Source organism: Microcebus murinus, chromosome 30 (assembly GCF_040939455.1).
Source record: "Microcebus murinus isolate Inina chromosome 30, M.murinus_Inina_mat1.0, whole genome shotgun sequence".
Lineage (NCBI taxonomy): Eukaryota > Metazoa > Chordata > Mammalia > Primates > Cheirogaleidae > Microcebus > Microcebus murinus.
The window spans coordinates 4,738,122-4,760,238 of NC_134133.1; the positions used below are offsets into that span (position 1 = coordinate 4,738,122).

General features: G+C 42.5%; 2 protein-coding genes across 2 annotated transcripts in view; one reads left to right on the forward strand and one right to left on the reverse strand.

The window, feature by feature from the left end:
• ATXN7 (ataxin 7) overlaps positions 1–22,117 on the reverse strand; it is a 115,955-nt gene that overhangs the window by 63,129 nt on the left and 30,709 nt on the right. The gene's annotated exons all lie outside the window — the stretch shown is intronic.
• On the forward strand, positions 877–1,386 carry LOC105874261 (large ribosomal subunit protein eL21-like). The gene has a single exon (XM_075998822.1). It carries the CDS (start codon positions 904–906, stop codon positions 1,384–1,386), a length of 483 nt encoding a protein of 160 aa, XP_075854937.1. The 5' UTR covers positions 877–903.

Here is a 22,117-nt window from a genome sequence, read left to right on the forward strand (position 1 = left end):
ATGATGGAACCAACCAGAGATAAAAAAAAAAAAAAAAAAGGCCAATCAGCAACCTGCCAAAATGTGTGAGGTTTGGCCCTGTATGAACCAGTCAATAAATATTGGATTTAAATAAAGAAAAGTGAGATGTTTCAAGTAAAAAGCAACCAACAAAACACCAGAGGCCCAAAGAGCTAGAGAGAAGAAAATACTCCTGTGTAATATTTATTAATCACCAACTACAAAAGGGCAATATTATCATAGTGACCCTCCACAGTAAGAGTCACAAGCACTTATGTTGTCACTGCTTGTACTGAGATTGAGATATTACGCCTTGGAGAGAACAGGGAAGGCAAATATCAAAACCCTGAGGAACCTGGGTTAGGGAAGGCAGGTACGGTGACAACAGCAACCAACGTGGCAGTACATATGACAGGCTGTCTCCTGTCTTTAAGCTATTTCCCAACATTCCATCAGCAACCTTTGACCTTTTAAGTCTGAAACCAAGCCTTCAATGCCAAGTGTCCTAAATCTGGAAGTGCCTGCCAAAATCCTTATTAAATCTTACCTGCATCCCTATCATTTAGCTAACCATTCTCGAAGTGTCTACTACTACTTCACTTAGTTTGTAACCTCCAGCAAGGTACTTACTTAACCTGGAGGCACACAATTTCTACACTTGAAAAATGATGAAAACAATAACGTCAACCTTCGTTGATTGCTGGACTATATAAGATAATCCATGCAAAATGCTTATCTCTATGTCTGTCTAAACATAGTAAGCAGAGTGTATGTAAGGATCAATAAAGAACAGTGTTTATTATTTTCATTACTATTGTGGTTATGGTTATAATCTCATGACTCAGTTAAGAATACTATTCTTGCCTTTCAGCCGGAGCCGCCATCTTCCAGTAATTCGCCAAAATGACGAACACAAAGGGAAAGAGGAGAGGCACCCGACACATGTTCTCCAGGCCTTTTAGAAAACATGGAGTTGTTCCTTTGGCCACATACGTGCGAATCTACAAGAAAGGTGACATTGTAGACATCAAGGGAATGGGTACTGTTCCAAAAGGCATGCCCCGCAAGTGTTACCATGGCAAAACTGGAAGGGTCTACAATGTTACCCAACATGCTGCTGGAATTGTTGTAAATAAACAAGTTAAGGGCAAGATTCTTGCCAAGAGGATTAATGTACGTACTGAGCACATTAAGCACTCTAAGAGCCGAGATAGCTTCCTGAAGCGTGTGAAGGAAAATGATCAGAAAAAGAAGGAAGCCAAAGAGAGAGGTACCTGGGTTCAGCTGAAGCAACAGCCTGCTCCACCCAGAGAAGCACACTTTGTGAGAGCCAATGGAAAGGAGCCCGAGCTGCTGGAACCTATTCCCTATGAATTCATGGCATAATAGGTGTTTCACACTTTGTGAGAAGCGACAGAAAGGAGCCTGAGGTGCTAGGACCTGTTCCCTATGAAATCATGGCGTAATAGGCATAGCACACCTGAGAGAAGCAAAGAAAGGACCTTGAGCTGCTGCCAGAATCTATTCCCTATGGTATAGGAATAGGTTTGTATAGGAGACAAACCTAATAAAAGCCGCTGGACTCTTAAAAAAAAAAAAAAAATACTTTTCCTTTCTTTGTTCAAATGGCAGCCAATATTGCAACACCGCATCTACCAGGTATCTTATGTATGAGCTGCAGAAAATCTGTGGCTCTCATACAACTAAGAACAGAACTAACCATGAAATGGCATTTGCTACTGACCTACCTTTATGTTTTAAAATGGTTAGGGCAGGATTAATGTCTGCCATTTTGTTATTTGTTTTTTATATGTATTAATGTCTTTTTTTGTTCCTCTATCCTTCTATGATTGCCTTCTTTTGTGTTAAACTGATATTTTCTAATATATCATTGCAATTTCCTTGTTTTTAAGCTTTTTCTCAGCAATTGTTCTGAGGATTAAAATCAACAGCTAACCAGACAACCCAGGTGGAATTAAAACCAACTTAATTTCAACAGTATATAAACATTTTGCTTTGATATAGCTCTATTTTCAGCCATACTTTGCCACTTTTTTGCTTGTCCCATAATTTTTTCTTAAAAACTAGACAATTTAATTGATGTAATGTGGCAACTCTGAAAATCAGTTCTACCTGTCCCTGTCTGTTTGGTGACCTTGCTGGACTGATTGTGTAAAGTCTGTGTTCTTTGATACGTGTGATGAGTCAAGTCTCTGCTTGTTTGGCTGAGTGATCAGCTAATTATTGGACAGAGATTTCCTTAAATGCCCTGGCCCTGTTACGACTTCCAGCCTTTCCCGAAGGGCTGTGTGTGTATGCTGGGTTTTGCCTTCAATGCTCCAGCACGCAGTTTATGGCTCTGCTTTAGCCTTCGCTTCCTGCTTTTAGAGAGCCTCAAGGTGAGCCAGAAGGGAGAGATTAGGGTCTTCTCAGTTTTTTCCTGGGCATGAGCACTGTCTTACACATGCATGTGATTTTCTAGATTCCCAGAAACATGCTGGATCTCTTTAAAGCTCTCAAATGACATCTCATTCCCTGGTGTTTCCTACTGACTTTTCTGGTCAGCCCAACAGGCATTACAGCCTCAGGCAACTGTGATGTTAATCATACCCTAGGGACAGGACACAGAATGAGCTCTGAGCCAGCCCAAAAAAAGCCAAGTCCTGAGGATGGAGCTTTTTAGGGAGCTATCAGATAAGTCAAACAGTGACAATCCTCAGAGAAGAGGGCTTCAGGGGGAGTTCCAAACCCATCCTTGTCTCCTCCAGTAGCTGCTAGCCTGCTGGTTTTCACAGCAACCATAGTTGTGAGGCTACCGATTTTCAAAGATACTGTGGAGCTGGGGAGGAGAGGCTGAAACAGGGCTAGTTAAAACACTACAGAGTTACCTGGACCTACAGAGATTTGGCCATTTTTCTTGAATAAATGCTTGTTAGATCTTGCAAGCCTTTGGGGTTAATTTTCAAAATTATGAAAAAGTTGATTTTGACAGTTCCTGCCAGTGTTCTCATTGCTTTTATGGCAGAGCAAATTTTCAGAGCTTCTTACTCTGCCATTTGAAGTGCTTAATAGATGCATTATAATGGACGACAGTATCATTAGACTGCTTATAATTATTTTCAACATTCCTCAGACTATACTGCGGAGAAGGCAGGCGCATGGTTCAAAAGCGGAAGTGAGGAGGCCAGTCAAGAAGCTATCTGCAGCAATACGGGCAAGAGACACTGGGTAGCTTAGACTCGGGCATGGCAGTGTAATAGCAGAGAAAGCATTCGGAGATATTTAGAAGGAACTGTTGACATGACATGGTAATACCCTGGATCCATGCCTGATGAGGAGAATGATGCCATGTTTCCCATCCTGCAGAACAGGATGGATGGGTGGTACTAATCTCTGAGACAGAATCCTGGAAGAATGCCAGGTCTGAGAACGAGGAGCATATGCTTGGGACCTAATTCTAAGTGCCTCTGAGACATCCAAGAAGATACCAAGGAAGCCATCATCTTGAAGATTCTCCCCTAATTTTAGGCAAATGCTTTGTAAATCAAATCCTAAAGCTTTATTTCTGCCATGTGCAAAAAAAAAAAAAAAAAAAAATCAGGACTGAAAAAAGGTAGGGTATTTATACTAAGTGTCAGTAATTCATTTATTAAAAATATGGTTCTAAGAATGATGGGAACTTTGCATAAATGTCTGAAACTATTCACTGCTTACACTTGAGTGAATTAAAGTTTTTCCCAAAGGTAGCTTTATTTAAAGAAAAGTTACAGTAAAAATAAAGATAAATTTCCCTGTGTCTAAAAGATTCTATAGGACTCATACACATATGTCAACAATGCTTTGATGCTTGTGAAAACCATTCAAATCAATCAGATTCCTTCTCTCCTCCACTCATTCCACAAATAACCTTGGTGTCTCATAGTTGATGGCATTTGGGAAGACCTAGCGGGAGATAGTTGGGAATAAAGAGGCCAGACTAGGTCTCTGAAATTCAAATTCTCTTTTTGGTTTTAACGCCAACTTTTCTGGAATATTGTATTTTTTTTTTTACTTCTGAATGCATTTTGTTTAGGCCTCACTTTATGCATGAAACTCATTTGTACAGCTGCTTTCTCTGGTCTGGAATGGGAAGGAGAGAGATTTGTACGGCAACACTGAAGAGGGGAAAAGGGAGCATTAACTGCTGGTTAATTACTTCTACTCCTAATCCCTCTTAATATTACAAAGGCTTTTTCTGTTTAAACAGATTAGGTGAAGTTTATTACCACTGGGAAATACTTAAAGGCAAGTGTTTTTTTTTTGACTGTTAGTTCATTTGCTCATTTCTGTTTCAAAAACTAGAAGACCTAGTGGCAAATACTTTCACAAGAAAGTTTTATGTATTCTCTTATCTCAGTTTTACTTTGCAGTTTCACTCTTTTTCCTCCCAGGGGAAACTGGTGAACATACCTGAACAAGGTACTCAAAGCTCACTTACCACAACCATCTGCAAACAGATAACAGGCCGAGCAGCCACAGCTCAGAATGATGTCTCAAGTTAAACATCTATTTCTCTCCAGATTTGTTTTGTCTTGAGTGCTTCCAAAGTAAAAGGTCAGGCAAATGTTTAAAATATAATAACAGCCACCATGTCAAACATTTATTGAGCACTTAATGGGCCAGATGGTGTGCTAAGTACTTTACACGCTTTATGTTACAGAATCCTCACAACAAACCTGTGGTATAGGTACTATTCCTAACCCCCTGTTTACAAATGAGGACACAGGCATGAAAAGATTAAGTGCCCAAGATGGCACAGCTGGCAAGAGGTAGGGCTAGGGTTAAAGGTCAAATCTAGTTGACTAGATCCCAGCCTCTAAACCAGCAGGCAAGGATATCACAGAGCTTCTTTCCTTTTTCCAACAAGTATTTACTAAGTATTCACCCCTAGGGAAAAATAAAGAAGAAATAAAAAAAAAATTCAGCCCGGGACTGGCGCAGTGGCTCACCGCCTGTAATCCTAGCACTCAGGGAGGCCAAGGCGGGAGGATCGCTCAGGAGTTCGAAACCAGCCTGAGCAAGAGTGAAACCCCATCTCTACTAAAATAGAAAGAAATGAATTGGCCAACTAAAAATATATAGAAAAATGGTGGTACATGCCTGTAGTCCCAGCTACTCAGGAGGCTGAGGCAGGAGGATCACTGAGTCCAGGAGTCTGAGGTTGCTGTGAGCTAGGCTGATGCCACGGCATTCACTGTAGCCTGGGCAACAAAGTGAGACTCTGTCTCAACAACAACAAAAAAATTCGGCCCTTATGGAAGTGACACAGCTTCTTACATTATAAAAAATATCTGAGACATTTGTGTGTACAAAACTATTCACATAAGTTTCTTCATACATGATACTACTTAAAATTCACCACTGGCCTCATAAATCTCACCTGAGATTATGGTATACAACAAATTATACTGAAAATGCTTTTAGCAGGGGTTGAAGGTGGGATCCAAGTATGTCCAATTGAAGTACAAAGTATTCAAGTTTTGTTTTTTTTTTTAAACTTGACAATCCACATTTTCTCCCCCATTCAACATATCAGGAAGCAAAGATGAGAGGGCAAAAGAACTTTATGTACTAATACACAGAATCCAACAGAAACTATTCTTTTCCCCTACTAAGACTTTGTTCTGTTTTTAGTCAACAGATTTCTGTTCTCCCTCATTTCAGAAAAACAGCCGACACACCACCTTATTTACATCCATGCTTATCAGTAATGACATGGCCATATCTCTGCCAACAGCTGGTTAATTAATTTGTACCCCCATCTTCTGGCAGTCTGCCTGTGCAACCAAAGAGCAAAAATAATTACACTAGGCTAGGCAGGAACATTTTCTGTCTTCTTTTTGAGACTTCTTGTTGTGGGACTTGATGCCTTTTTTACAATGTGTTTGAGTTATAGAACACTTAACAAATCAGATTACAGTAGCTAGAAAATGCTAATGTTTGTGTTTTTCAAATTAGAATATTCTACAGGGAGGGAAAGGGGCAGACTAGAAAATTGGATGACCAGTCAAAGGCACAAAATAACAAAACGTGGGCTGAGTAGAATCATGGATGAAGAAAAATCATGCTCTATTCCAGGGGAGAACTTCATCTCTTTCATTATGTTATAATCTAGGCTTAATCTACCAACAAGTATTTACTTAGAACGTTCCACAGGCAGTCCACTGCTTTCCTACACAAAACCATATGTGAGAAAGTCAAACAGGAGATTACTGGGATCGTGCAGGCCCCATCTCAAGTCACAAAATTTCTAATTAGATCTCACCTTTGGGACTCAGTCTCTGGGGATACATTTCTAGCACTTCAGAGGAGAACACGACAGTCCCTTGGCTAGCTTGGGCACACCTAACATACTACTGAGGTAATAAGGCTCTGCAGGCCTGATGATTTTCCTCTGTCTTGATTTTAACAGTGGAGTTCCATTTTAAGAGAGGATTCGGTTAGTTTTTAAAGTCAGTTAAAATCATCCTAGAAAATTTCTCAGATACCACATGGAGAATGATCAGTTAGGTCCTACACAGCCAATTTTGCCACTGATGTTAGAATAGATGGCTTTTCTATCAGATGAGGTAGCTCGCTTACACTTAGGGGCCTTATTATATGGGGGGAAAAAATCCACGTAATTAAATACCAGAATCACAGGACAATGAAGTGCCTACACCTTGAGAGACTCCTAGCACTCTGGGAGGCTGAGGCAGGAGGACTGCTCAAGGTCAGGAGTTCGAGATCAGCCTGAGCAAGAACGAGACCCCATCTCTACTAAAAATAGAAATTGGCCAACTAAAAATATATAGAAAAAAAATTAGCTGGGCATGGTGGTGCATGCCTGTAGCCCTACCTACTCAGGAGACTGAGGCAGAAGGATTGCTTGAGGCCAGGAGTTTGAGGTTGCTGTGAGCTAGGCTGACACCATGACACTGTAGCCTGGGCAACAGAGTGAGACTCTGTCTCAAAAGAAAAAAAAAAGACCTAACAAGGGGAAAGCAACCAATATTCCATAAATATTTGTGCTTACTACATTCAAAATACCCTTTCAATAAGAAGATATAACAGCAAAACCCTGCCCTCATGGAATTTACATCTTAGTTGATTCCCACCTCCTATTGCAAGCATATCTGAGAACAATATGCACTAAATGACTGGTAAAATTAGCCACACTATTTTTCTCTTTCTTAACAACACACAACATTATTTGCCTAAGTTACAAGCACTTAGGATGCAACCCTGCCGTATTAACTCTGAGATATATGCTGCTTAGAACCAGCATCAGGACACAGTTTGTGTAGTATGTTCATTTTTATCGTGAGCAAAATGCAGTAAAACAAAAAGCCACTCGAATTCACTGATGAAAGGGCAAAACAGTGACTACTGAAAAAAAACACTGTAGGTACCAACACTATCATGTAAGAGACTGTACTGTTGGTTGTCCTAAGCCACATGAAGATCCAAAACTGTACGAAAGGCAGGTGAAGGGCATCACCACAGAACATAGGGAAGCGCAGGAGGCTCAAAAGTTTGAGGCCCTGTGCTCAGTGCTGGGGGGAAAGGCATAGTACAGTAGTCTTTGATCCTAAGGAGTGTCCAATCCAGTGGCAAAAGCCCAGGTATTCACAGACACGTGACTTAAGGAACTCACATTGCCTAATTTCAAAACTGCCATGAAGTGTATGCCAACATCCGCTTTTGGGGAAGAAGAATAAAAAAAAAAAAGTGCCCATCAAATTATAACCACTCTGACTTCAGAAATATTGAAACAAGAAGAAAGTAGGCATCTTGAAAGCAGGGACACAGAGCAAGGGCAACGTCGCAGGTGTCGCCGTGCAACAGCAGGGAGACTCGGGACGGGGAGGGGTGTCCCGTTGGTAGTCACCCAGGAGAATTCAGCTCCTGCAGTGTCACCAGACTCTCAGTAAGGGGTCTCTTCCCTAAGGCACCTGCTAAGGAAGGAGCTTGCACTCTTTCAGCAGAATAGCAACACACCGACATGGACTCATCCATCCAGCCAAACCTTCACTCCGCACCTACTCTACATTAAACACGGGAGAACATTCCACATGCACTGTGCTTGTGGGCTTTCCATACCTTAAACCTGTGGTTCTCAAGCCCCCGGGAAATACTGGCAACGCTTGGAGACATTTTTGGATGTCACAACTAGAATCCAGTGGTAGAAGTCAGAGAAGCAGCCAAACTACAGCCAGAGTAACTACTGTAATCATACGATGCATGAAACATTCTCCCACAGTAAAAAATTACCTGCCCCCAAATGTCAATAGTGCTGAAGTTGAGAAATCCTGCATTAATTAAAAGATCGTTACAAAGGATCTACAGGGGAGACACGATTCAAATCCATGCCCGCTTTTCCTTTTTTTATTTTCATAGAGACAGGGTCTTGCAATGTCACCCAGGTTAGAGTGCAGTGGTACAGGCACAGCTCACTGCCACCTCCAACTCTTGGGCTTGAGTGATCCTCCTGCCTCAGCCTCGCCAGCAGCTGGGACCACAGGTGCACACCACCATATCCAGCTAATTTTTCTTATTTTTTGTAGAGACGGGGTCTCACTATGTTACCCAGACTGGTCTCGAAGTTCTGGCCTCACGCTATCCTTCCTGCCTTGGCCTCCCAAAATGCTGGGATTACAAGCACGAGCCACACCACACCTGGCTTTATGGCCACTTTTGAGGAAAGTGAAGCAAAAAGGTGTTAAATAACTTGCCCAAGGTCTGTGGGAAGTGGAGCGGGGACTGTAATCCAGAAATTTGCTGCTCCTGTTCAACAAACATTAAGTTCCTGCAAAATTCTTGGTGATTACAGGAACACAAAGAGGAAGTACTTAAAAAACTGAGTCACTACTGCGTAACACTCTTCATTTCACTCTCTTCACTCAGTTCCCATCCAGAACTATTCTCTTTCTGCCTCGCACAAAGGACATCTCTTTCCCAGTGGGCCCCCATCCAATCCTGATCTCTGGAAAGAGGTGCAAGCAGGATGACTGCCTGATTTCCGATTTCTCCGTCCATTGCTCAGAGTAATTGTCATGAGCACAAACAAAAACACCTCCAGCCCCCAAGAACCCAGAGAACCAGGCAATTCTTTCCCTCTGTGAATCTTATTCCCAGAAGTGGCAAAACATCAGCACACTGCGTGCCAGCGAGGCCAGACTCAATCACAGCCTCGGAGTAGGCAAGGATGAAGAAGCCGTGGGAAGTGGAAGAGGCTGCCAGCTGGCAAGAAGTACGCGAGGACAGGATGCAAGGGGGTGGTTTCAGACTTCCCCAGGTCCTGGAGGAGTTAGTCTTTGGCTTCTCAACACAAAAATAGCATTGGCAATTAGCTGCAAAGGAGTTAAGGCAACTGATGATTCTGAAAACAAGATGATCACAAGTAGTTTTTCAAGTGCAAAATCTGTGAATCAATCAACCATGCAATTTCTAATCACCTTTTCTTGGAAAACCCAGGGTCATACCTTAAAATAAATATCATACAAACTGGAAAAATAAAAAAAAATAAAAAAGAAGAAAAGAGAGAAGAAAATCAACTAGCCACTCCCTCCAATGGGTAGTCAGTCGTGAGACATTAACTTCATCATCCATTCAGCAGGAACCTCTGAATCTCATGGAGGGTTATCTAGCAAACTACTCTGCACAGGATGATTTCAACACCCAGAATGCCACTGCATCTAGAGAGGGGATGAGGGACATCGCCACATGTATAGTTCATGTCGTCAAGGACTTTCTTGAGGGAGGCAAACACAGCTTTCGCCTTTGAGACTGTGGAAGTTGGGGCTTGCAGAGTCCATGAAGGAGGACAGTAACGAAGTGGCAAAACTGTGCCCCAGATTTTGTGTTGATTAAAAAGCTAATGACTGAGGTACTTTGAGATTCTCAGATGAAAAACATTATTATAACCAGGAAACCTACAATTAATTCTTCCTTTAACAACAACACCGATCACTTTGAAGGTCAGACTACATTTTCAAATCACAGGGCTCTAAGTTTCTGCGGGACAGAAAACTATAATTTCTACAGCCCAAAATTTGAGGAGAAGACGACACAAGGAAAAAAGCTGGATGCTGCTTCCTTCTGGTTCCTTAAGGAGAGACCTACAGAGAAAGGAAACATGCCCTTGGCCATCAAACATACTTTTCTGTCATCTAAATAGACACCTGATACCTGAAACTAATAAAGCCTTTTTGGAGGGCATCTTGGCATTATCTCCTGAAATACACTCTGAAGTTGTCTTGGTGTACTTACAAAACAAACAAGCCAAGTAATAAAGGCCTCGCTACTGCAAAGAAATTTGTAAAAGTGCGTTAACTGTAGCACTGTTGGCAAAAGCAGTAAAACTGCCAACAGCCAGCCTATATGTCCAGTCATAGAGGTCAAGTGTAAACAAGAATAGTAAATTCATAACGCGAAATACTAGGCAGCAGTTAAAAAAATTAGGCAGAGCTATCCATGACGACATAAGAAGATCTCCTTACGGCTGAACACAAACAGCAAGGTGCAGACATAAAACTGGACTGAGGCCTGAAAAGGTAGCATGGAAGAATTAATGTCTAAGCTCAGATCTAACAGATGAGGGGTGATTTTCTTTCTGCTGGGAAGGGAGTCAGGGAAAAGGAGCAGGGAAAGGAGACAGTGTTTGGGAAAAGGGAAAGTGTACCTGACCGGGGTACAGGGACAGCACTTAACCTCAAGGGAAAAGTCAAAGACTTGAGAGGCTGTGGTGGCCTTGGGCAAACAGAACCCTGTCTAGCAGCCACTTTAGTAGTCTCAGCTCTACCCTAAGGGCAATGGGAATCTATGAAGTCACCTAAGCAGAGCAAGACGCTATTAGATGTGAGCTTTAGAACAATTATCCTGGCTACCACCTCACGTCCTCAAGTCTGTTTCTTATTTGTCCTTACTTTACAAATAGGTTCGGTTCCAAAACCTCAGGTAGAACTGAAGTTTTCTATCTGAAATGGTGCCTGCCCACGTGGTATCACTATGACAAAAAAAATGGTCATCTTCTCGGGCTGGCCCTCTTCTAACGCTTAACCCTTATGCGGCCAGAATACTGTATGTTTCCAATGAAAATTACAAAGAACACGGCTGTGAAAGCATTTTTAAGCAAAACAAAAACATCTGAAATCAAATAAGTAATTTTGTAAAAATTACCATGAATACGAGAACCTGAACAAAAAACCTGCTTTAAATACAAGTAAAATAGTAATGGAGAACTGAGACAATCTTTGGCTATTTTCACTGGTGGTGCTAAATGCTATAGGGTCATGAAGGACATTGAAAATCTGTTGGAAGGTATATTTTCTCTCCTTAAAACGTTGTATTTATGCAAGTGCTGGCAATGATTTGCATCTATCAGTGAAGCGGTGCAAGGACCTCCCGTTGCTCAAATAACCCCAGTTTGAAAATCCCTCATTTCAAAGCCCACACGTTAGTTTGTCAGGTGCCTACTTCCGCTTCCACACTCAGGCTTTTCTCTCCTTTGATACAGGTTTATCGTGGTTATGACCTACATCTGTCACCCACGTCACCGGCATGAGATGGGAGACACTAATGAGTAGGACTTAATGAGAACTCTTTGCCTAAGTAACAGTTACAGAGGCAGTGGGACAATTGAAAGAAGGTACGAGTGGACAAAGGAAGCCACCTAAGCCAGAAGAAATACTGTCTAGAGCACTGAAAATAAAAAATAATAATAATTTAGAAAAGGTGGCAATGATGCACTTTCTCTCTGTAGAGAAGGCAAAAAGGCCATAAGGAAAAGGGAACCTGGATCAGACCCTCAATGGCCGCACAGGCCAGGGGTTTTCAGCTTGCTTTTTGCAGCAACAGAAAGTCCCTCTGTGGTCTTTAGTGGCTCTTGCTGGCACCCTAGTCAAAGCCAGACTTGCTGGCACCATAGATTCACACATGGGTACCCCCACAGCTGTTGCCCACACACCTTTATCAGAGTTATGTTCCACCTCTGAGTAAGTAAGCAAGCTCCATGCTTTCTCCTCCACTTTTTTAGGGGGTGCTCACAAGTTAGTAATAGCAAAAAGATTTGCTGTAGAAAAAGAAGTCAGAACTTCCATTTTTATGCACCATGGACTCCAGCTTTAAGGGCCCATGTCTTCTTTTTTTTTTTTTTTTTTTTTTGAGACAGAGCCTCACTCTGTTGCTTGGGTAGAGTGCTGTGGCATCAGCCCACCTCAAACTCCTGGGCTCAAGCGATCCTCCAGCCACAGCCTCTCGAGTAGCTGGGACTACAGGCATGCGCCATCATGCCCGGCTAATTTTTGCTATATATTTTTAGTTGGCCAATTAATTTCTTTCTATTTTTAGTAGAGACAGGGGTCTCCCTCTTTCTTGCTCAGGCTGGTTTCGAACTCCTAACCTCGAACGATCCTCCCGTCTCGGCCTCCCAGAGTGCTAGGATTACAGGCGTGAGCCACCGCGCCCGGCCAAGGGCCCACCTCTTTCAGACCCCACTGTGTTTCACTTTAATTCCTTAGCAGTTCTTTGAAACAGCGCCAGTCTACTCCCCTATGACACACATGGCAATCAGTAGCCACATTTAACAAAATCACTGCGTAAGTTCCTGTACCTCCACTGAAGTAGCCGCCTGCCCAGGGTCTTAAAACTTAGTGCAAAAATTCTTAAGCAAAATGAGTATGTTAGAACCCGCTAAAAGTTTTATAAACTGTGGGATTTGCAAAAGATCAGTGGCTGATCCTCCACTCTGGGCTCCTCTTCATTTGCCGGTGCCCAGATACAGCCACAGTCATGGCCAAGGCCTTCCACGGACAGCAGCGGACGGCTGCACACCACGAGATTCCATTACAAGGTATTTTCATCAGGCAAATAAGAACTTGAGTTATGATACCAAACCAACTGCTTGCAAGACACATTCCCGACTCACTCCCTAATTACCCTTCATAAAACTGACAGCACTTAATATTTCCTGGGGAGTTTGGGAATAAAAATAAAAATCTTGTTATCTTTTAAAATGGAAGAAAAAGCTGTCTCTGATCAGGGGCTGCTAAATTTTACTGAAATCAAGCATTAAAGTCTGACCCCCTCAAAGTCATCAGCACTATTCGAGAACCATTAAAATACACATTAAGACCTATTTTTCATGTAAAAAAGAATGAAATTATGTCCAATTTAGTCATAACCATTTCAAAACTCTAGCTTCCTGCCGAAGAGGGCTGAACGGGTAATTCCCAGTTCCTGCGGGAGGATGGGGACACCTCAGCCTTTCCTCTGCTGCTCGTCATCGGGCTCGCTGGCCACACGCAGCACCGCCTCACTGTGTGCTGAGCCAAGGACGGGACGCTGGGCCAGGCTCCCTGGTCCGCCACAGCAGGCTGGCCTGGCCTTCCGACACACTCCCCCCGCCGCCTTGTGCCACTCGTGGCACGTGCGGGTAAGTCCACAGCAGCGCAACATGACAATGCAAAAAAAAAAAAAAAAAACTCTGATGGAAGGTTCTGTTGTTTGTTGTTGTTGTTTTAACCTACTTCCCTTTCGGGTACTGCTATCACCAGGGCAAGCAGAGATGAGAACAAAAGAAAGAGAGGTCAGATCAATCTACTTAGCTACTTATAGTATCAACCAGAGCAAGGTTTGCTGAATGAGATAGTAAAAATTAATAATTCTGATTTTCAAAAGAAAGCCTCCTGGATAATCCTTGGATTACAATGACCTCCTCTGTGTATTATTATAAAAGGCTGTATTCGTTGGGCTTATTTATCTTTCCCACTGCAGACCCTGCCCAAGTGGTTAGCATATATACCACTTCCCTGTTACGTTTAAGAAATTTCTAAATTGTTTTTACCTGGCTCAACTATTAGGAATCACTTTCTGAGAGTTAACCATTTCTCCGCCATGCATTCTACAAATTATGTACACCATGGATTTTACATGACTCTCTGCATGGCCTAGTACATACATACATATACACATACACACACACACATCCCAAGGTCCTAAGATAATCTCCTCTTCCAGAAATTCACTACTGCTGCTATTCCCTAAAGCATTATTAACCCAGCAACTTCTTTGATTTTAGACTGCTCTCTGAAGTGTCCTTAATACTTTACCCATTTACCAATAAATTAAAGCCTATTCCAGGTGTCCCTCATAAATGGCAGCTTCAACATGGAGAAATTGGCCACTGCTTAATTGACAATTCAGGGAACTGAATGTCTTTGGGGTCAGCCAGACTAGGAATCGCAGCTTTGCTACTTATAAACTGTGTGATTTGGGGCGAGTTAACTTCCCTGAGCCTCAGTTTTCTCTTTGAAATAAGGATAAAAACGTGCTTTGCACTACTGTTGTAAGGATTACATGAAGCAATCAATGCAAAAGCTCGTTGCTCTGTGCCTGACACATAGTAAGTGCTCAAATAATGACAGCTATTATTGCTACTATTACTAGGGATTGCAGCTTCATTTTTCAAGTTATCAATTACTTTCTGAAAGCATTTTCCCACTCAAATAAAATGAGTACGCAAACCATACAGCTATCAGGATTTGTCATGTTTTCATAATTCTTAAATGCCATCTATCTAAACGCTACACTTAAGGAACTGTTTTTATTTCAGAATTAGTAGTGAGGAAGAAAAAAGAAGATCTCTGTGAAACTTCTACAAAGACTTACCTGCCACTTGATGAACAAAAAAATTAATTGTTTTATTTGTTACCCTGGCATAACTATCACTACACTAAGAAGAGTAAGATTCATGAATAGATGATAAACTCACATAACACAGATTATTTTCAGCAACAGCCACCGGCTTTTAAGAAAACATTTACCAGACAACAAGATATTTTGAAGAAATAGCCACTGCAGCTGTCAGTTAACAATAAGCAGCTCATCAGACATGGGCTAAAGAAGATAAGAGGAATAGAAAGTGTGGCACATAAACTCACAGTAGACTCTGAGTCTGTCTCCAGTACAGTAGTTCATCAGAGTAGAGAGAAAAAGGCCTTGAAACATGAATAAAGGGAAGGGAGAAAATAAATATCCTATTCAGAGGCTGCAGAAAAGCACAGAGTTTATCTTGTGACAGCAAGCCCTAGCGATGGAACAGAGGGATTCAGGCACACTGTCATTTATTTGTATATAACCAGTTATTCTAAAACCAAAACCATTTCTCTTTTCACAGCATATTGTTTCTCAACCAAAAAAAAAAAAAAAATGGTGCTAGAACTTTGGAAACAAAGAGGAACAATACCCTATCGCACTCTATAACCAACAAGGAACTGGTATGTTATTGAACACTACCTCTCTCCTTCAACAAGAGTATTATTAGTAGGTAGTCTATACTGTTTCCCCCCTCAGGCCAATTTTGCAAATTTCCCTAAGACCCATGTAAAAACTTGTCACAAAAATCCCTCCCACCTAGCATTTACACCCCAACCCTGACAAGAGCAACACATTGTAGCAAGAGTGACGGCCTGCTTCACATTGACAGCGGATGGCAACGGATAGCTTTTGGTGACGACTGTAAAGCAACATTCAGAGTGACATGGAGGACTTCGTTGACAAGATGTCACCTAACCTAAAGGAAGAAAGAAACCAGCGGGGAAGGGGTGGGACAGCAGGAGAAGCAGTAGCCCCATCAAAGGGCACAGCGTATGCAAGGGTTCAGAAGCAGGAAAGAGCCCGGTGTGACAGAGGAACCGGAAGGAAGCCACTGTGCGTGAGGCACAGCAGGCAAAGTGGAGAATGGAAGGTGACAAGGCTGGATGCCCTGGCAGGGTGGACCATGCAGAGCCTGTGGAGCACAGTAAATGATCTGAGTTTTCAACGGGCTGTACGGCCCCATGTGACCTGCCTGCCCAACCTTTCCTATCACACTCCCCTAACGCCTGCCTCTGCCGCCACTCCGGTCCCCTGCTCTTCTTCAAACGCACCAGGCCCTCCTCTCTCGCCAGCGCCTTCAGATTGTTACCCCTCCTCTGCGAAGGCTCGTCCACAATATCCACATGGTTTATGACCTTACACCTTCAAGTCATGGCTCAGAAAACGCCTTCTCGCTCTATTTTAAATCGCACCTCCCATATTTTATCTTTCTCCAGAATACTCATCACCACCTACCATATATTTTTTTGACTTTTTTTTTTTAATTGTTGCCTATCTCCTCCACTAATGTAGAAGCTCTAGGATGGCAGCTCTGTTTGCTGCTATTTTTCTGAAAACCAGAATACCTAGCACAAAGTAGATGCACAAATAAAGCCTATGCAGAATGAACAAACAGAAACCATTAAAGGGTTTTACCAGGATGGATACAATCCTCACTTCCTCCATTTATCATCACGTAGAAACTCAGGGATTTCACATTAAGGAGGCAGACCACATGCCCAACTGGCTTCTACCTTTTCTATAGCCACCTCTGATTCAGTTTCTACACTGCTACCGTGGTGATCTTTCCAACACATCCACCACCACCTCCCGCCCTCCACCACTCACTTCTCAGGGCCGCAGGGAGTTCCAGACTCCCACAGAAAGGTGCCCCGAACTCAGAAGCTGCTTCCACACCAGAATGCTTAACTCCCACCTGGCCCTGCTTCCCCGCCCCAGCGCTCCGACAGCCTTCCGCCTCAAGCTCAAGGAGATTCCCACAGTCCAGGGCCTCACAGGCCTTGCCAGGGAGTTTGGATTCCCTTCTAAGTGCACTGGGAGGCTTCTGAAGGATGCAGAACTGCCTGTTTACGTGGCTGTCTCCATAGCTAGACACTTAAAAAAAAGACAGACAGAATTCTCCTCCTAGCCCCTCTCAACAGATGACCTCTCGACTTCCCTCTTCCTTCACAGAAAGGGTAGGAAAAACTAATCATCTTATCCCACAATTCTACACCCCTGCCTATAACTGAATCCACATGCTTTTCCTCTCATGACAGTGAAAGGAAGTCTCTGATTCTAACCCAAACTAACCTGTTCGTGTGGGCTCTGAGACTCACCCCCTTTTACGAACTCGAGGTATCCTTCTATGATTATTCATTTTTCTCTCATCCCTCCTGGACCATTCCCAGTGGCAGACAAACATGCCCTAATACTATCCAAACAAAATAAAATTAACCCTCCCTTTGTTCCCTTAGACCTTTATACCATGTCCCCACCCTCATTTCTCTATTCCCTTTCAAAGCAAAACCCTTTAAAGAGCTGTCCATACTTGCCTTCGCCTTCTCTCCAGTTCAGGTTATTACAGCCCCTACGACCAGGCATCCGCCTCCCCGACTCTCCTGATTAAGGTCATGAGTGACCTCCTCACTGCCAAAGCCAGAGATCGAGCCCCCGAGCTGGCCTTGCCCTACCCCACAGCAGCGTCCGACACAGGCCACCACCCCCTGAACGCATTTCCTCTCTCCTCTCAGGTTCTACACCACCACACTCACCCGGATCCCCTCCCAGCTCACTGGAGAACCCTCCTCACTCACCCACCTCCTCAATGTGGAGCAAACTAAGGCTCAGCCCTCGGCCCTGATCAACTCCTTCCTGACACATCTTAGGAGACAACCCTCGTCTCGTAGCTTTCCAAATCCTCTGTACCTCCACGATGCAGACTGACCCAGTTTCACCAGCCCAGGCTGCTCATCACGATTGCATCTTCAACTGCCAACACAACAGCTGCACATGAACGCCCAGTAAGTGCATCAAACTCGGGGGGGCCCGAGCCTGAGGCTCCCATATCCCCGCCATCCCTCAGCTCATTAAATGGTACCACTCAACTGCTCAAGCCCCAGATGCCAATTCTTAACTTTCTCCTTCACCTACATCCAGTTCTTCCCTAAATCATGTAAACTCCACCTCCAAACATACCCTGAGAGGAGTAACTTCTCTGCACGGCCACGGCCACTGCCATTAGCAACGTCTAAGCCACTGTCACCTCTCACCTGGTCAGCCAGTTTCTCCACCCCCACAATCCACCTACCACGTTACAGCCAGTGATCACTGCATGGTAGGAATTAGATCGGGCCATTCCCTTGATGAAGCTGCCACCCCCCCTCCCCCGCAGCCCCGGAGGCTTTCATTACACCTATAGTAAACCCAAATACCTTACCTTTGCCACTGCTACCTGACCTTGTCAGCCTCATTTCCCTCCATTCTTCCCCATTCCACTCTCAGAGACCCCTTCCCAGATGATGTGGCCGCTGCTTCTTTCTTATCATTATGAGCTCAGTTCTTAAATCCTCAGAAGTCTTCCTTGATCCCCCCAACTACTTTACTGACTTTATAGCACTCAGCAGTCCTTGGAAATGGGGCTCCGCGTCACTTGTGTTACTCTATCCCCAAGACCCATCAGAAAACCTGGCACTTAAATATTTGGTAACCAATTGGCTGACTTTGGGGTTAGGACTGTGCCTTCTCACCTTATTTGCAGTTGTATTCTCAGACTCTAGCCCTGTATGAGGCCCAGAGACTGTGCTTGTCAAATGTTGTACAAGAACGAAATTAAGGTGAAACAGCCAGAGAATTCTCAAGGCAGTAATCACACTAGACAAAATATCCCAAGGCCTGCCAAAGCACAGGACAGGGTCTGGACCTGGTCAGGAAGTGAAATGACCAGGCTGGCAAGTTTGAGTCTTGCCTGCCAATAAATGTCCAATGTAGTTAGGTTACATGGGTGTCCTTGATCAAGTGGGAATTGCCCTAAGTCCAAAGCCTGTAATTGAAGATTTAAACTTAGCCCAGGGGAAGGATAATTTGGTATTTAACTGTGGTCCTCCTTATCTAGTGTCTGACTATCAACGTTGGGGAAAAAAGATCTATGGAGTGTTCATACCGTGCACTTCAGCTTCGTAGATTATTTGCCTTCTCTGTACTGTGATTTGCTGAAATATCTATATTAAATTATGGCCTCAAGGTATTACGGGCAGTCTGAGAGTCTAGAGGCCTTTAGTTACGAAGGAATCTAGCCAGTGAACATAGTTCTCATTACTAGACTGCCACTAGGAAGAAGTTAACTTACCTTGTATATCAGGGTACAAAAACTTTAAAGATGTGATTAAATAAGTTATAAAGATTTAGGCCAGTCAAAAACTAACAGCAGTTTCAGGTAGAGGTGCATGCCTAATGTTAAATCAGTGTAGATTCCATTTACCGCATTCTGTTGATCACTGAAATAAAACTTCTACGAGATTCAAAAAATAAACAAACAAACTTGGCCAGAGTGAGATTACAGAGAACGATGGCTTCTGTGTTCCATTAGAAAAATCTCTACTATGAGCACATATTAACTTCTGTAATTATGATAAATTTTTTTCCCACTAAAACAAATCTCTCTACACGGTTTCCAAAGAGAACAAGGTAACTTAAATGGAGAACTACATAAGTTAAAATGGAAATTTCAAGGAATTGAAAAGGCGATTTTCCACATTCCTTCATCAGGCAGAAAACTCCCCAGGACTATCACCACGCACACAAAAATCACGTAAGTAGTATCCTCATTTTTCTCTCTGATCCATTTCCAACTTAGTGAGGATGACGTTATTCTGCTGCCTAAGTTTCAGCCTTTCTTACCCAGAAAAAGGGGTTTGAAAACATTACAAGAAGTGGCATAAAGAAGCACAAACTACAGACTTCCAAAAAGAGGAGCAAATATAACTCTGTACAAGCAAAGTAAACAGCCACACCGTACTTCTCTCTGCAAGTCGAGAGACAGCTAAAGAAAGGAATAAAAAATGTCACCTCCCACTTCTCATTCTTACTAGAGTCCAGGAAAGCTTGAAACTAGGGTTCAATTGCTACACTCTGTCTGTCATCCTGAGCGTGCTGAGATTCTCTCTCCCCACCAGGCCTGCTAAAGGAAAACTGGCATTTCACCTTCCACTGCTCCCTTGACAGTGCTGATGGATCACTTGATTGGAGACATGCTTATAACACTGTGCTTTGATTACCGATAACCTGCATCGTATCATTTAACCCTTCCAACCACTATGAGGTACTATCATTATATTCCCATTTAACATATAGATTAACTGAGGCTCGGTGAAGCTATGTAATTTTCTTCAAATCACTCACCTACCAGAGCTGAGATCTGAACCCAGCTACAACTGGAGTTCCCAAAACTGCCTCTGTGTGAAGGTGACTTTCTCAAACTTACTATACGAACCTCCTTTCTGCATGACACCTACTGATAACACAGAGAAACTAGGTTCCCTGGAACACACTTTTGAAAACAATTATTTAAAGCTGTGATTCTCAAACACCAAAATGGACAAGATCTCTGAGAAGTCCATAACAAAATGAGAAAAATAAAGATAATGCAGCAAGTCTTTCCTAAAGCTAAAGTCTCTCAAATTTAAAGACCTGTCCTTTATTCCAAAACCGCGGCTCTCATACTTTATGAGGGTGAGAATGTATGTGAAATTGCCAGCAACCCTATGTCTGGGCTCCCCAAATTATTTCTGAAACTTTCCGGATGGAAATACAAAGCCTGGGGACCACTGGTTAAAAGCATTATTTTTTTTTTTTTCTATTAGTAGAGTTCAGGATTATAGAAAACATCTGTATAATGTGGGAGGGGAATGGTTCCTGTTTTAAGATTATGAATCTAATTGATAATGAACTATTACTTTTTCCTTGCCATATGCTTACATATGAGAGAAAAGGCATTTCATGTTAGCGGGGTCTTTATTACAAAGAGGAACAAGAATACTTAATCTAGTTTTACATTATGAGTGGCTGAAATGCAAAAACCATTCTTCTTTTGCTCATTTATAATAATCCCTGCTGTACAAGATGAATATAAATGTAACCCTCTGCCTTTCTCTCAAAAGTACAGTAACTCCAACCGTTAAGTCTACTAACAGGCTTCTTTTTCTCCTTAGAACTTCAATCAAAAAATACTTTAATAATCAGAGGGGCACATTTATTACTGCCATAAACTTTGAATATCAATGTGATTAAAAGCAATCTTGCACTGAAATGCTATTTAAATAGTGAAATTTTACTTCTCCCTTTTTAAAGGATTTTTTTTTAATGGCACAAATCCCAGATGATTGTGTTTGCTATCTGCTGCAACCTTAGCTTTCATTTAATCTTTTTTTTAAAAGCCAATTACTTCTAATGCAAACCGCACACACTTCCCCTCCCCCTCAAAGAAAAGATTTTATAAAAGAACAGCTAAATACAACACACAGACTGCTGTAACGCACAGCAAGAAAAAGGCTCTGACATCTTTACTTAAAAAAATTTTTTTTTTTATAAAGGTCAGTATTTCTAGCTGAGGATAGGGAAAACAAAGGTTAGGGTAACCTACTCGAGCTCACAAAAAATGGGTATGCATTCTGGATGGGCTAAGCATAGCAGAGTGGTTAAAAATGTGAGCTGAGGAGTTAAGACAGATCTCGTAACCCTCTTGTCAAATGTTGTAGGGCCTCTTGTATGTTTTGTGATCTTGGTGAGTTACTACACTTTTCCGAGCCTTAGTTTCCTCATCTGTAAAATGGAGGCAGTGGTGATGCCTAGATCATAGTATTGCCGTGAAGATTACATAAATATAACATATGCTGGGACAAAGTAAAAGTACCCACCAAACTTGAGCTGTCCACATATTTATTCTGAGACGCAAATATCAGGACAGAAGGACATGCTGACATAAAGATGCCATTATAAAGAAGAAATGAGGCTGCATCACAGGTAGGTCGTGTTCCACATGATGCGTGAATTCCTCACACTTCCCTCCTTAGATTACGGTTTATAAGAACCAACCCAAACTGTAAGTGGGATATGGCTTGGGAACCCCATCCCACTGTAGGTAGTGTTTGCAAAGTTTCCACAAACTGCGAAGCCTTGAGAGTTCAGAAGTGTAGCATGAATTGTGTCAGGCGTGGCACTTTCCAGTAAACACAAAATTGTTAAGATATGTTATCTAAAGGACACTGTTGGCCTCCTTCTTCGATCAAAATGCAAATCTGTTTCCTGATGAGTCCCTCCTGCAATTTCCAAGACCTAAAACAAGCCTTTGGCTTCTCTAAGCCACCTCGAGGGCAGAGCTTCTAAAACATCTGAATGAAAATCCCATAAAAGTTTTGGACTTCTTCTCCTACTTACCCTCTATACAAGGGCTTAATAAAACCCA

Bases quoted from the DNA above. Each gene is read 5' to 3' on its own strand.
- LOC105874261 (XM_075998822.1), top strand. From the start codon at position 904: ATGACGAACACAAAGGGAAAGAGGAGAGGCACCCGACACATGTTCTCC.